The following is a 16,595-nucleotide window of genomic DNA, read 5'->3' as shown; positions in this document are numbered from 1 at the left end:
CCTGAGCATACAGTTAGTAAATACTGGTTGGAGCTATAAATCTCCCACATAAACTAAATAATAATAATAATAATAATTGTTTAAAATGGTCTATATGGTTTTATTTTTTTTATTAAATAGTTACATTAAAGTAATCGATTTTTTTTTTAAAAAAAGTAAAATACAGTTAAGATTCTTTTGCAACTATCTCCAAGTCAATCCCAAAGCTTCATTCTCATTCTTATCTCTCTATTTCTTTTTAAGAAAAAAACAATAACTTATCGCTCAAGTTATTATTTATTTATTTATTTTTCAATATCACAACTTTGAAATAATTCATTTAATTTAATATTTTGTGTACTTATAAATAGAGAATTATTTGACCACAAAAAAAAAAAAAAAGAAGATCTCAATGCACCAAAATGTTGCTCTATTTTTTAATTAAGAAATTTTCTTAACCATAAAAAATTTGGAATGGGATGGATTTGGAATGGAATATAATAAAAAATATATATTTGGATTGAACATTTTCGGTTCGATTTGTAATATCAAATTCATTCCATTCTTATAATTTTTAATCCAATTTTTTTTCCTATCGTTTTTATACTTCACGATCTCATTTATTCTGTCATCCATGGCTGAAACGAAATTTGATTTAATCCTGGGTCGAAATCAATGGCTGTAAATCGCTCAGTTTAAGAATGCAAAAGAAAAAAAAATCTCATGGCTTCAAAGTTCAAACAAGCGAAATCACCGAGATTGCGCCCACATTTGCAACTTGTTAGGAAATAAGAAAACTGGATTTTTTTTTTTTGTATTCTAATTATTGTTATTATTGTTCTAATATATGATTGCTATTGTTCTTTTTAAGCTAGTAAATTAGATTTTTTTAATCGTTTTTCACTGTGATTTATTCTTCAAATTTATTGTGGATTTTAGATTAAGAAATAATATTGTCAGATGGGATTTTTTTTTAATTTTAATTTAAAATTACATTATAACTCTATGAAATAAAATTTCTCAAGTAAAAAGTCTTTAAACAAAATAACAAAGTAGGTAAACCTAAAAAAAATAGCAAATGATACTTTATATCAATTTTTAGATTCTTTACACATTTAACAAAATTTATTATTCAAATTTAACCATTGGTGTAATTCTCTTCCTTTTTCTTTTTATTTGTTGAGACTAGTTATTTTTCTTAGTACACAAGCAAGACAATGGAGAGGAAACTAAATAAAAAGAGGAATATGTTGAATGTCAAAAATGCAACATCTAAAAATTATATGAAACCGAAACATTAAATTATTAAATGACGTATTAAATGTACCCTACAAAACAATAATTACACAAAAACACATTAATCCAAATGGTTTTTTTTAAAAGTATTTTTAACTTTTTTTTCTCTATAGCAAAATATGATGCAGCCCACTCAACAATGAATGAGTCGTAATTTTTATTATAAAAAAAAAAAAAAATTGAGTATATAACTTCCCACGGTGAAAATTAAAGGATTGATTAGAATTTTAGAGAGGAATTTGATTGAAACCGGTGAAAATGCAGCAGGATGTGGTGGGAAGTAAAATCGATGGGAAAACAAAATGGGATAGATTACAAACCGAACTCTTCACTTCACAAGTAAACCAAACGTGGACTTTCAAATCCAACCCATTCACATTTTCTATGTGTTACCGCGATATGCTTTTAAACTAATATTAAAGTAAGATTTATTAATAATTATGAAGATATTACATTCCTATCCAAAAGATCAAATGATCAATCCCCCACTGTTATTGTGCTAAATTTTTAAAAAATTCCAGAAAATTTCCACACGGAGAATTTTTCTAGTACACCTACACTTGAGTATTACTTAAAAAAAATATTTATTTATTAAGTTTTGCCGCCAATGGATTAAAACTTAATTAAAAATTAAAATTAAATATGTTTCCGGAAAGGAAGACGAAAGAAGAAGATCAACCAGGGGAATCGTGAAACGCTCAAAGGAAAGAATTAATATTAATAATAAATTCTTTTCAAAAAAAATATTAATAATAAATAACAATAAAAAGTGGGCCCACAGTCCACATCCTACAACCTCCATGCTTGTTCCTCCCTATTTGTAATCTCTTCTATTTCTTCCCCAAAAGTCGCTTACAGATTTTCCCATTTGAATCTTTCCTTTCCCCCTCTCATCCGTGTGAAAATTCTGTAATTTCACTCCCACAACCTCTCGTCCATTTGAAGCGGGAAGAAAGTGTTTCTGGTGAGTTCTTTCAAACTCTTTTTTCTCTCTTTCCGTTTCCAGCTCTCTTTTCAATTTCACTTCCCACTGATTTTCTGTTTTTCTTTTCATACGGCTCTCTCTCTCTCTCTCTAGTTGCGTGTTTGATTAATCGATTACTTGAATTTGATCGGAAGTAATCGGTTTGATATTGGAAGTTCTTTTTCATTTTTCTCTGTTCTTCTTGCTTTGTGTTTTTGTAGGTTTTTTTTTTTTTTTTCTGTTTGCTTAATGGACAAGAAAGCTACTCCGGCTACTGCGACGGATTGGAGAACGGAAATCACGAATGAAACTAGACTGCAAAAATTCCGTTTAATGTAATTAATCTCTCCAAAAACTATTCTGGTTTATTTATTGTATGTCTATTTAGACGTTTCGAGATTGAATTAGGAGACTGATCGAGAAATTTGTGTTATGTATTGATTAGTCAAGTTTAATTCGATTGCTGCTCATTGATATTAATTCGGATTACTTTGTTAAAGCTGCATTTACTATTTGCTGAACGGAACTCTTGTTTTTTTCTGATTTCATTGTTGGATTGAAAATTTCACGCATTGCTTGAGTTACTCAAATTCTATTGGTTCCTTGAAGGATGAAGGATATGGATTTTATTGATAATAGCATGATATTGCAGATGTATGATGTTGAATGAACAGTGGTCTGCTCACCATGCTGATGGCATGAATATGAAAGCAATTAGTGAGCTTGCGAGGGAACATGAGATGGAGTTGTTTAGTATGGCGAAGTCTAAGGTATATTAGTAAATTTTCAATGTTTTCTGATATGAAACTGTTGTTCTGACTTTGGGATGCATTTGTGCTTTACTATGGTCTTAAGTTTTCAATTTGCAAATAATTTGATGTAATCTGCTTATGCTTCTCAGGATGACTATTTGAATGCTGGAACCAGAAAGATGAATAGGAGAGAAAATCACCATGGAAGCTCAAGCACTCAAGTAGCCGTGCCTAATCCGCAATATCATCAGTCAGCAGAGCCTAATTCACTTTTGCGGCAACATATTCAGCCAACAACACAGCTACACAGACAAAATCTGAATGTCGGACAGACGCATCAACAATTTGGGATGCACAATCAAAGGCATGTTAGTCCACAGAATACATTAAATTCACAATTCCAGAGACGAGATTTTGGAATTCATCCGTCTCCAGAAATGTTCACACAACATCCAAACTTGGTGAACTTGCAGCCAAATGAGAATTTGACAACTCAAGTTAAAGAGGTATTGGATTCTGTTTATAATTAAATCTTGGTTTTGTCTAGATGTGTGTAATTGGGTAGTTTGCTAGTACATCTCTGGATTAGATATATTGCGTTCTGAAAGTGAAGTTGTACATAACATAACAGGAAGTGAATGGTGAAGGTTTTCAGGCCTCAAAATCCTCACATCAACACCATACTGCGATTGAGCAGTATAAGCAACAACAGTCCATGGGAGCTTCCGCAGGTAAGTTTAAGGTTGTGAAGGGTTCCTATTTTTCAGTCAGACACTATAATTTTAAGCCAAATATAAATTGAGAATGCAGGAGGATTTTGTTTTAGCAATCTGTTTCTTCCATTTGCCTTTTGAGTTCATCATCCTGTTTAATCGGCATTGTATTTTAGCTTTTTATTTGTTAGAGTTAAGCTTGTATTTAAACAATATATACATTTTGTTATTCTGTTTCACTTTTCAAATAGGCTTTTGAAATCTTAGTGACATTTGAAAAACAAAATATAAAAATTTTGGGCACTATTTTGCTTTTTATTTTTTTCTTTACCCAAAAGGTTGGCCAAAATTTGATAAATGTATTGAGAACAGTGGATTTGTGCAAACAAGCCTTTAGTTTACATGAATCATTTTTGTCACATTTAAAAATGGAGAACTATCGACAAAATCATTATATAGTGAAAACTTAATTACTACCCTCCTGTAGTGCCATGATGGCGGATTACAATTTATAGTTTCATATATTTCACTTCTTTTTAATGTTCTTTCCTTTGATGGTTTCTCAGTTTAGATGACTTTGTATGTTTAAAAACACGGAGCTTCAATCTACTTTTCTAACGAACATTTGGGAAATGGAACCATACCTAGGATAGTAGGATGTTCTGTGCTAATTTTTCATTTTGTTGTACAGTTCCAGAAGAAATTCCAACTTCAGAAGATTGGCATGATGTTGCATTTGCTGAGGTAATTTGTTTATACTAGCATCAGTGTGAATTTGTAATTTTATTAATGCTGTAAATAAAAGCACCTTTATTATTATTCACGAAACTTGATATTTATGATTGTTTGAGTGAGAAATGTGAACTAAGAATGAGAGGAAACTTCTGAATGCCAAACAACATTCAGGAAGTTGTAAAAAGGGCATCCAATTGACCAAAATCACAAAGAAATCACAAAGAGCAGTTTTATGTTATTAAACTTGAATAACTATTTGTAAAACTGTTATTATACTTATGTTATCGTTTATTTCTTGTTATATCAATATTTAATATATTTTATTCAAATAGTTTTATATTTGAAAAACAATCGAGTAAATGAATACATGAAACCATTTTGTACACTATCATTTCTTATGCTTTGATTTATTTCTTGATATATCAATTTTTAATATATTTTGTTTAAATCATTTTATATAAAAAAACAATGGATCATATGCGAATAGACTACCAAAATAATAAATAAAAGGAAAAATAACTCTATTAGTCACTGGGATTATGGTTAAGTTGCCTTTGGGTCCCTCACTTTTCAACTCAACAATTTCTTAGGTTGGTAGCATTATTGGTCTATTTTCACGTGGCACATATATTTTATTAAGAACGATTATTTTAACCAGACGCCCAAGGGATTTTTAATTTTTTTTTTTTAATATTATTAGTTTTTAATATGGGAGTTAATAAGTGCTAAACCACTTTTTTCTTATTGCAGATGGAGCGGCTCAAGAAGACGTACTTGCCTCTTTTGGAGAAGGCATGTGAACTGTCTCTGCAGGTACTAAACTGACTTTAAATTAATATTTTATGGAAAAGCCATGCATTGATCTTCATCCGACTTATCTCATCCGTATTTTAAACTTCTTTTGTGTTAACGTTGTATATTCTATCCATATTTCTTGGTGGATCTTAATTTTTGTAGGTTGTACAAGCAGAGCAGATCCAGCAGCAGAAGCACGATCCATTGCGTGGAATGATGAAGTTTTTGCAATTGCCTAGAGACAAAATCATCTTAACTTATGACAAAGAGAAGTTTTATCGATGTTTGCAAACAATTGAGAAAGTTGGAAAAGCAATTAAGAGTAAATTTAATCTTGGTAATAAGCAGCAGCCCCTTCATGGTGGGCAGCCTGGCCCCGGTGGATCTCGCTTAAACCCAGTTCAGCAAAGTAATAGTGTGAAACTCCATCGTCAACCAGTGATCCGAGCCACAACTGGCTTTCCTGATGGTACTTCCCCAATAGCATCACCAGAGAAAGGTTCTGTAAGGTCAGAAACTGATTGTATTCAGATAAATCTGTTGCAGAATAGGCAACATTTTGAAAACATCGAGTCAGAATTTCGGTCCCAGTGGTTACAGCCGAAGCAGAATGCAACAGGAAACATCCCAGCCATTTATAGATCAGGAATGTCTTTGAATCATTATTGCTCAAACGTTTCTCCTCAAATACATGAGGCTTCACAGCTTTCTCAATTTGCTGAGCGACCTCTTCCAACAAATCCTTGCGGTTCTTCATTGCATGGAAGAGCTTCTCCAGCTCCATCTTCCTCCATAGTTAGGCTTGACAAAAGCTCTCCAAATGTTTCCTACCTTTCAAGTTCGAACTTTCAATTCCCTCAAAATTGTAATCCTCTTGAGTTTCTTCATCCCAAAGCAGAAATCGAAGTCCAGTCTCAGAAGATTAGAAGCTCCAGTGCAATGACCTCTCCGTTTGCAACACCTACTAGTCTTGGAAGCAATGGGCAATTGCCAACAGCAACTCAGGCTCATAATCGCTTACTTAAAGCCGTAAGTCTACGTTGTATGCAAGAACATCAAATCAAATGCATATTTCAAATACCCTATCGAACATTGTATTATTTTGAATGTGAACTGACAGGAATATATGTCGCATTTGCCCAGTCTACTGGATTTACCTAGGATGATAATTTCATTTTTCTTTTTTCCCTTGGGCACTTACAAGTAGTTGATTCTGAGATGTGACAAAATTTGCAGGTTGAGTCATTATCAAATGAAGCACTGACAATAGCTGTGTCTGGAATAAGTTCAGTTGGGTATAGCGATGATGCAATGATAGATCCCTGGTGTCATGCAAAGGTAACAGATGTAAGGTTGCAAGACGGATCCGGTTCCTCAAATAATATGAAGCGCAAAATAAATGCAACGGCCTTAAACAACATACCATCGCCTTGCAGTGATATTACTGGCTCTGAACCAACAGTTACATCAAGAAGAAAGAAGCTCAAGAAGCTGGTATGGCACCATCTCTATCTAGTCTCTTTGGAACCGGTACCTCTACACTTTTTTCTTTTTAATAATGTTCATTTTCTCTGCTGACAATTGTGCAGTCCGATTATTCCCTCTTAGAAGAATTGAGAAACATAAACAAGCAGTTCGTCGAAACAGTCTTGGAACTAGATCTGGACGAGAGTCTCAATCGAAAATTAGCCAATGCAGGTACGGTTCTTCGATGCTCATATAGTGCTGCAACTGAGTGTAAAAATTCAGAAGCCTGTCCTGTGAAGCTACCAGTACTTTCTGTGAAGTTGCTCGTTCCTCTTGATTATCCAGAAGACTACCCCGTGTTCCTAAGCAAATTCAACACGAACTCCGGGTAAGACCGACTTGTTATATATGTGTCCTTTGAGTTTAAATGGCTCTAGTAGTTTCTTGTACCTATCGCTGAATTTCTTGCTTGTGTTTATTGTAGCAATGTGGATAAAGAATTTAGAGATCTGTCAAACGAAGCAACGTTGATGTTACGTGCATTCCTTCGCACTGCTCCGGATTGCTTGTCACTTTTAGAGTATGCAAGGGTATGGGATGAATGTGCACGCTCTGTGGTATCTGAGTATGCTCAACGTGCGGGCGGGGGATGTTTCAGCACTCAATATGGGACTTGGGAGGACACCGTCGCCGTTGCCCAATCTCCCTTTATTTTGAACTGAATTCAACCCACCAGGTCGTAAAATGGATGAACTTTTCTTTCCCTTTTAATATATATATATGTTTAGGTTCACGTGGATCTGAATTTTAGTTATGCTTAAAATTTAAAACTAAATGTTCTTTGAATGGAAAAAAAATGTTGATAATACTCCAATTTTAGCAAATGACAATACTCTAATTTTTAGTAAACAGACAACGATCACTAAGTCAATTCTATTGATCGATACCAACAAAATGTAAAGAGGATTATGTCAACAAAATGTAAAGAGGATTATGTCAATTACTATTGAGATAACTCACTTTGGCTATTTTATTTTTTTAAGGATAAGAATAAAGATTTCTTATTTTTTTAAGGATAAGAATAAAAATTTCTTTTGATATCTTATAATATTTATAGCAGATTTATATATATTTTTTTGGTGGGAAACTGAGGTTGAGGACGAGAAAATCCTTGCTTAAGAATCAAACAATTAATTTTCTTTTAAAAGATGTTGAATATACTTTAATTATATATACACACATTTACAAAATACTTTTATTCTTGTGTCCTAGGTTTTCAAAGTTTCACTTTAATCCTTAATTTTGTTTCAAAATTATTCTCTGAGAGATTTTCTTTTTAAATGAAATCTTCAAAGTTTTTCTTTCTACAAATAGAGTATGAAAATTTGTAAATATGCAATTACGATTGAATTATACTCACCTTCTTTTAAAATGTATATAAGAATTATATAGTTAAAACATATTATAAATACAAAGGAGTATAATGTAAATTTAATCATAAAACTAGATTACTTTGTTGTAACTTTTAAAATAATTGTTCAAAATGTGTTCTCATTAGTTTGTTCAATTTCAAAATTTTAAACATAAAACATTAATAACCAAACTAGACAAATAATTTTAATAATTTATATATTGGTATTTAGTTTTTTTTAGTAAATTGATGTTCAGTATAATTTACTATAACTCGATTACTTGTACCTTAAATTACAAACTAGATTTTGTTATTATTCATAAATTTATGATAGAAGACTGAGAAAATAATCGTTATATAGAATTGTGATAAATAAATGTAATTAAAATTTAAATTGCTCTCTTTTTGACACCATTATTCTTCTAAATCGTCCTAAATTGGACAAAGTACAACTTTCTTTTTGGAAAGAAAAACAATAAAGAAATAAAATTTTAAAAATTAGAGAGAAAAAAAAAAAAAAAAAACAAAAATCACCTGGTTGCCAAGCCAAAAGCTGCATGGGTTCACACATTCAAATCTTGAATTTGACCCGTTGGAAACAGTAGAGTCCTTCGAATGACGAATGTAAACCCACGACGGTCAGGTAGAGTCCTCCGAATGAGGAACTGTTAAACCCACGACGGTCAGGTAGGGTCCTTCGAATGACGAACTATAAATCGTCAAGGCACGATAATCAAGCAAAGAGCAAAACCTGCAAAATAGAAACGGTCTCGGTTGCAGAGACCGCTCTCGCCTTTTATAGGGCATTCAGCGTGTCAAAAGGTAGGTAGGGAGTGAGAAGAGCTCCGGACCATTTCCCCCCTTTTTTCGGTTAAAAAAAAATAATAACTTTTATTAAAAATAATCACACATGGGTACCTACATTGGTCTTATCTCCTCTCAACATGGGTATCCACATTGGTCTTATCTCCTCACTCCCTCCAAAATATGGGAACATGGGTACCCACATTTTCAAACTACATCAAATTTTCCAATGTGAGATTCTCCAATAAAAAAAGTTAGTTCCGACCCAATAGGACTAAAGAACAAAATGAGGCAAGCTCATCACGAATATTAAATTAAATAATTTATCTACTAATTTAGGATTATTGTGTACTCGACTCTACACATACTGATTCAATTATTTGTTCACTACCAAAAATATCACTTTTATTGATTCAAGAAAAATGCAACTGAAAGCTAAAAGTTGTCACTAAAACTTTTAGGAACGTATAGAAGTTCGTCGCTGTGGGGAGGGCCAGAGGATGGAGAAAGTCGGCTCCATAACTTATTCTTGCAAAATAATAATAATACTACACCAGTATTCTCCTAATTCAACCAATCAAGAAATAAAATTTTTAAAGAATTAGATTGGAAAAAAAAAAAAAGAAAAAAATTGTAATTGAAAAAAAGATGATGGTGGCCAAACGAAAGCAATGGAAAATTTGGGAGAAAAAAAAAACAAAAACCAGAGACTTATTTTTAGGCAAATAGAACTTACAGCCACCCTAACCGACCACACCCAAAATCGAAATAACAGTATACGAAAAAAACATCTTTCTAAATAAAAAAGCATCTTCGAAAGTAGATCAAGGCTGCAATATCATCAACGGACTTGAGCGATAACACAAAATTAAACAATATATATATATATATATATATATATATATTCTTAATGAAGATCCCAATTTCAGGAAAAGAAAAATCCTTGATGGAGTCTTATGTTGATGCAAACAAAATCACAACCTTGATATTTTACTTGAATTTGTTTCAAATCTTTGTAATTGTTTAATTACACAAACTCCATAACAAGGCTAGAGGACTTGAAAAAACAATCATTATTGATGAAAAAAGACATGGTTTAAAAAGAAGCTAATTATTAGTGAATCTAAAATCAAAAGCGGTTATTTAGGAGTTTTGAAAATCAAATACTTAAAAAACGATTTTATATATAAATTCTTTAAAAATCTGTATAACTAAACACCTAAAACTGTTAGGATTTTTCCAAAATACATTTATATTCTCCCAATGCAATTTTAAAAGCAGTTATCTATTTTACTAAAAAAAGATATTTTTTTGCAGCGCGCGCGCACATATATATATATATATTAAAAAATATCATTTTGGAAAAAAAAAAATTATAAAGAAAGAAATTTGAGTTGAGGTTGTGACATAAAAGTGGAATACATAGAGAATATGCATCTTCGCCGTATCCATCTTTTACCGAATAGAAAAATCTTATTAATATTATTTTTCTAAAAAAAATTCTCACGTATCAAATTATAATAATTTGGTGAGTTGGAAAAGATGAGTAGAGTAATTTTCTAACAAAAAAAAGACCGAAATAATCTTATTGAGCAATTTTGGCACATTTCATTTTTCATTACATTATGATCAGATAAATATGGGTAAAAATTATAATTTTATCAATTAAACTTCTAAATTTTCATAAGTGAATCAATTTAGATTCTTAATTAAAATTTTCTTTGAAAATTATACATGCATCAATTTTAATAGTTCATTTAGTTAATCTGATATTTGAAAAAGTTTATACATATATAAGAATTGAATGGATTAGGGTGTTTATGGGTTGGGTTGGGTTGGGTTGAAAAACTTTTTAGACCCAATACAATTGTTCGGGTTGTAAATTTTTCAACCTAATGACCCTTATTAAAAAACGAACCCAATCCAACCCAGGTTAATCGTGTCATTTATTTAAAATTTTATTCTAAAAAGAAACGAACGTGAATATGTAAAAATCTAATTTAATTATTTTCATATATTGAATTAAGATTAACAACTCAATTTCAATTTATATAGTAAAAATTTTCTTTCTAAAGTGTAAAAAACTACTTTTAAAAGTTGTTGAAAAATAAATTATTAAAAAAATTAAATAAAATTAAATTAAAATCAATATATGTATAAATAATTATTTTATAAGTAATAAAAAATATATTTTAAAGTTAATAATAAATTCGGGTTGATTTAGGTTATATTAGATGAACTTATAATCGTCATATTTCTTTTTTCTTTTTTTAAAGATGCCAAATTGAGCTATGCTGATTTTGGCATAATCGTTATATTTCTCTTCTCAATCTTTGCCCATCAGTGTAAGCAAAACCCTAACCCTAATAGCCATCACCACAACCCCATTGCCACTTTGCAGCCCCGCAGCTTGAAATTTATTTTAAGTAAGAGTCAAATTGATTAATATATGAAGCATTAAGGTTAAAATGATACCATTATTAATTTGAGTTTCAATTGATAATTCCTTTAATGTTTAGGCGTTTAAATTGTTTTTTGTTTCCTAAAACAATGCCATTAATTAGTCATAAATATGGATATTAACCCTAATAATTATAATTTAAAACGTTTTTTTTTCTAGTTTTAAGGGGGTAAAATTAAATACATGGTTTTAAATTTCTGCCTTTCCATATGTCTACCACTTTGTTATTGATATGAATAAAAATTTCTATAATAAGATAGAAAATCCAGGAAATATACCAAAAATATCAACACATCAACAATGTGCACTAACATAGCAATAAATGGAAACTTATTTAAAAGGGTTGTTTCTAAATATAGAAAAATGAATTAAAATTTTAGAACTAATGTTGATAAATTAATTGAAGTCTATCCGTCATTGATAGTTCTAAAATTTTGTTATATTTTATAAATATTTTCTGTTTTACTATTTGAAATAATTTCACTTTTTAGTGTCTAATTTCATTATTTCTTATAAATTTTTCACAAAAAAAAAAAAAAATCAGATTAAAATTATTTTAATCATTAGCTTTTTTAAAAAATAATAGTAAAAGAAATTGTGCAGGTTCGTTCTTTAACGTTGGCTAACTAATTCTCTATAGAAAACGTGGGATAACTAATTAATTTCTTTCTGTTAAATTACAAATTTAATTTTAGTATTTAAATTTTTAATAAATATTAAATTTAATCCCCACTTCCAGTTTATTATTGATTTTTAAATTTATTTATTATCTATTTTCATTTTTTAACTATTAATTTGAAAGTAAGAGACTAAAATAAAAACAAATTTAAAGTAACAAAGTCGTATTCTAAATTAAATTTTATTACACCATATGATTATTTATGATGCTTTATTATTCTAACTTTTTCAAAGCCAATAAATACTTCCTTTGTGAAAAAATAAAACAAAAATAAAAAAAAACCATACACACTAAATTTGTAGTTTTTCAACCAATATTTTTATTTTTATTTTTTAGGTTTAAATCTTATTTTAATCATTAAATTTTGAGTCTTATTTATTCTAGTCTCTGAATTTTTAGATGAAATCTGTTTAAGAATGAAATTACATCTAGCATGAGTTGAAAAAGATAAATGCAAAGTAAAATATCAACAATCAGCGTGTCAGAAAATCCTTATAGAATAAGAATCTCTTATAAAATATCAACCGCTCAAAATGACTTTTGAGATCTCTTATAGAAAATCGTCTTACCACCCAATTCAAAAATTAAAATCTTAGATATTTTAACATAATTATCTATTTGGCAACCTAATTATAAGAAAATATAAATCATCTCACTATTATATTAAAAGCTCATAGAACCTTAATAGTAACAATCAAAATAATCATTTTTTAAAAATTTAAGGATTAGAATAAATATTTTTAAAATTTAGAGATTAAAATAATTGGAATGATTTAAAACTACTTTTTATATTTCATTAACAAACTTTAAAAACGAAAATAAAAAATAATAAAAATAATATAAAACCCAAAACCGTCGCGTTTCTGATTTCTCAGTGTCCCGTCAGTCATTTCTATCATCTTCTTTCACTGAAAAACCAGAACCCTACGCCATTCGCCGTCCGCCATGGCCATTCTGAGCATCTCCGACCGCCAAATCCCCCTCAACTCCCACGACTACTACGATATCACTTTCGACAACGATGCTATCCTGACTCTCCTTACTGCCTGTCTTTCCGTGGTCGACATGTGGATCTCTGAAATCCTCCGCATCCACCGCCGCAGACTCCACCGTCTCGTCGTCGGGCTTGACATTGAGTGGCGCCCTAACTTCAATCGTCGTTACCGTAAACCCGTTGCCACTTTGCAACTCTGCGTTGGTCGCCGCTGCCTCATCTTCCAACTCATCCACACCTCCGAAATACCTGAGTCTTTGATCGATTTCTTGGAGGACGATACCTTCACTTTCGTCGGCGTCGGAATCGATCAGGACGTTCAACAGCTCTACAATGACTACGATCTGAAAGTCGCTAACACTGTCGATCTTAGGGAGTTGGCTGCCAATGAGATGGAGAGAGATGATTTGAAGAATGCGGGACTGAAGATTTTGGGAAGAGAGGTTCTCGGAAGGGAGATTGATAAGCCGAGAAATGTGACGCTGAGTCAGTGGGATCGTCAATGTCTGAGTCCTGGTCAGGTACTCTATGCTACTGTTGATGCTTTTTTGTCGTTTGAGATTGGAAGGTATCTGCTGAGTTAACTGGAATCGAATCGAATCGATATGAATGTTTAGGGATTTTGATATTGGTTTTGGTTGTGAAGATGAAGGGTTGTTTGTAGGATTTGCTTTTATTTCACGGATGTTTTCATGAATTCTGTATAGGATAGTTTCTTTGGGCTTTGAAAATGGAATATCATGTTCATAACTGTTCTTCTGGTATAGAAATTTCGTTTTGGAAATCCATGTTCATAGGATTAATCTGTTTCATTTTTGTTTGTTTCTTGTAAAATCTGCTTCTCTCTGCTTGTTTTCTTGCAGGTATTAGTTTTAGCAATCCTTTGATTATCAGTTTCTTCCATCATTCAAGCCCTTTCCTTCAGTTTTCTTTTCTCTATTTTGAATCATTTTGAATTGTTCTTGAATAACATTTTTCTTCTTCATTTTTTGTTCTCGTTTTTTTAATCACTTTTAGTCCCTAAACTTATATATAACAATCTAATCCCGGAACTTTCTTAATTTGTAACAATTTAGTCTCTATTGTATGTTTCGATTTAACGAGATTTCATGCATAAATAAACCGTTAAACTAATTAGAAACTTGATATTTTTACAAAATATAAAGTTTTACATAAAAAAGAATTAAAAGTTGACATCTAATTTTTTATTATTTTTTTATGTTAGGAACTAAATTGTTACAATGTTGAAAGTATAAGGACTAAATTGTTGCATACTAACTAAATTATTAAAAAATTGAAAATATAAAGACTAAATCATTACAAACTAAAATTTAGGAACTAAATTGTTGGACAAACTAATTTTTTAACCTAAAACTATAATGAACGTTTTAGTTTTAATTTTATTTTGGTCAATATATTTAAATAGCCGTCTAAACTAAAATGCTCTAAAATGCTTTATTCCATCCTTGATGGGTTTTTTTAAGATAGGAGATTTGGCCTTTGGAAGAAGATATATTTTTACGGCAATTGAAGTATGTTTATATTAGCCCATGAAATTTGCTTATGCAACTATGCCAACATGAACATACATTTTGTTTATTTTAAAAATGTTAATTTTAATTCTTAAATCTAGATATTGATAAATTTGTGAATTGTGTTTATCTATATCTAGATTGAATGTGTTTAATACTATTTTAGAGGTCTCTTGAAATCTTCCAAAAAGGCATTAATTTGTGTTAATACTTTTTTTAGGTAATTTTGTCTTCATTTTTGTTTGAATTATATATATATATGTATGTCCCTCAAATGATATTTAATACGAAATCCAATTATTGAGTCTCAAAATTTGACCTCTATATCACCAATATTAGTTTTTCTTTTTGTGTGTGTTTTTTTATTATTATTTAAAATGATATTTCCATATGTTCAAATATGTTAATGAAATAATAATACAATGCAACATTACTTTTTCTGTTAGCAAATTTTAACCCAAAAAATGACTTGATTAAAAATTTTCAAACTCATTAATAGAAAAATTGATGCCTTTAAAAATCGTCAATAAATGCCTTGGTCATTGATAAAAAAAGAAAGTTGCACACGAAAGCAGAAGAAAAAAAGAAAGTTACACATCAAAGATGAAGGAAAGAAGGAAAAAGCGGATACTTGATATTAAAACTAGTAATTTTACCCAAGTAGAAGGTCAAAATTTATTGGTTTTCAAATTTGGGGTTAAATTTCATTTGGACTCCTTTTTACAATTTTTTCCATGACAGTGAACCATGAATGCTTTAGTCCTAATCAATGTTCAGAGATTTTTTTTTTTTTAATTTTTATTTTGAAAATTGTTTAGTTATTACTTATAGTATTAAATTCTCGTCAGATTCGATATGGAAATACAAATCCTTGTCGAATCCCAATAATGGAAATACATTTCTCTCAACCAAAGAAAGATAATGGAGAGTTAAGCTGAAATAGAAAACTTGTGCAGCAAGCCTTATATCGGAAAAAGAAATATATATATATATATATATATATTAAATATCTATCAAATCATTTCTCAGTGTGCTGTCCCTATCAACATCTTCTTCCTCAGTTTTCCAAAAAGCAAAACCCTCAGCCATTGATTCCGCCATGCCTCTTCTGAAAATCTCCGGCTTCTACTTCCCCTTCAACTCCCACGCCTACTACGACATCACTTTCGACGACGATGAAATCCTCACTCTTCTCACTTCCTCCCCTTCCATGGTCGACAATTGGATCTCCAACATCCTTCAAATCCACCGCCGCCGCCTCCGACCTCTCGTCGTTGGCCTCGACATCGAGTGGCGTCCTAGCTTTAGCTCTAACCCTAACCCCGTCGCCATTTTGCGCTGCCTCATCTTTCAACTCATCCACGCCCCGGCAATACCTCAGTCTTTAATCGATTTACATCCATCACTTTCGTTGGCGTCGGAATAGACCGGACGCTCTAAAGCTATACGCAGACTATCGTCTGAATGTCTTCAACACTGGATCTTAGGGAGTTGGCTGTCAATAAGATGGGGAGAGTAGAGTTGAGGAATGCGGGACTGAAGAATCTAGGGGTGGAGGTACTCGGGAGGGAGATGGATAAGCCGAAAAATGTGACTCTGAGTCAATGGGATAGCCAATGCCTGGATTGTTCTCAAGTACTCTATGCTACTATTGATGCTTTCATGTCATTTGAGATTGGAAGGAATCTCATTAGTTGACTGGAGCAAAATCAAATCGAATAGAATGTTTAGGGATTTTGATGGGGAAATCAGGTTTGTTTGTTCTCTTTTGGTGGCTGTTTTGATGGATTCTGTTTAGGATACTTTTCCTGATCTTCTGGTAGAGAGTTCATTTTGGGAATCCATAGATTAGTTTGTTTCATTTGTTTTTGTTTTCTCTGTTCTCTCCAATTTTGAATCTCTGTGTGTTCTTCACCATTATTAAAACTAATCATGAATGCTTAGATTTTAATTTCATTTCATTTTAGTCAACATTTAAATATGTGGTCGCCTTTATATACCTTCTTTAATGAT

General features: G+C 31.2%; 2 protein-coding genes and 1 pseudogene across 3 annotated transcripts; all 3 read left to right on the top strand.

Annotated features, from left to right (window-relative positions):
* Nucleotides 1–2,090: 2,090 nt before the first annotated feature.
* On the top strand, nt 2,091–7,585 carry LOC120089764 (mediator of RNA polymerase II transcription subunit 15a-like). Of its 2 annotated transcripts, XM_039047152.1 has the most exons (11): nt 2,106–2,239; nt 2,461–2,574; nt 2,892–3,009; nt 3,141–3,497; nt 3,623–3,722; nt 4,396–4,448; nt 5,190–5,252; nt 5,397–6,263; nt 6,471–6,728; nt 6,824–7,089; nt 7,186–7,585. In XM_039047152.1, exons 2-11 carry the CDS (start codon nt 2,489–2,491, stop codon nt 7,421–7,423), a joined length of 2,406 nt encoding a protein of 801 aa, XP_038903080.1. In that variant the 5' UTR covers nt 2,106–2,239; nt 2,461–2,488; the 3' UTR covers nt 7,424–7,585. The 2 variants fall into 2 exon arrangements, with proteins under 2 accessions (XP_038903081.1, XP_038903080.1); XM_039047153.1 differs by lacking the exon at nt 2,461–2,574 and having other exon boundaries at nt 2,091–2,239.
* Nucleotides 7,586–12,942: 5,357 nt separating this feature from the next.
* Nucleotides 12,943–13,692, top strand: LOC120092175 (Werner Syndrome-like exonuclease). Its single transcript, XM_039050408.1, has one exon. The coding sequence runs from the start codon at nt 13,002–13,004 to the stop codon at nt 13,632–13,634; it is 633 nt and encodes a 210-aa protein (XP_038906336.1). The 5' UTR covers nt 12,943–13,001; the 3' UTR covers nt 13,635–13,692.
* Nucleotides 13,693–15,522: 1,830 nt separating this feature from the next.
* Nucleotides 15,523–16,340, top strand: LOC120089678 (annotated as a pseudogene).
* The last annotated feature ends 255 nt before the right edge of the window (nt 16,341–16,595 follow it).

Source organism: Benincasa hispida, chromosome 11 (genome assembly GCF_009727055.1).
Source record: "Benincasa hispida cultivar B227 chromosome 11, ASM972705v1, whole genome shotgun sequence".
Classification (NCBI taxonomy): domain Eukaryota; kingdom Viridiplantae; phylum Streptophyta; class Magnoliopsida; order Cucurbitales; family Cucurbitaceae; genus Benincasa; species Benincasa hispida.
This window is presented reverse-complemented; position numbering and strand designations above follow the sequence as displayed.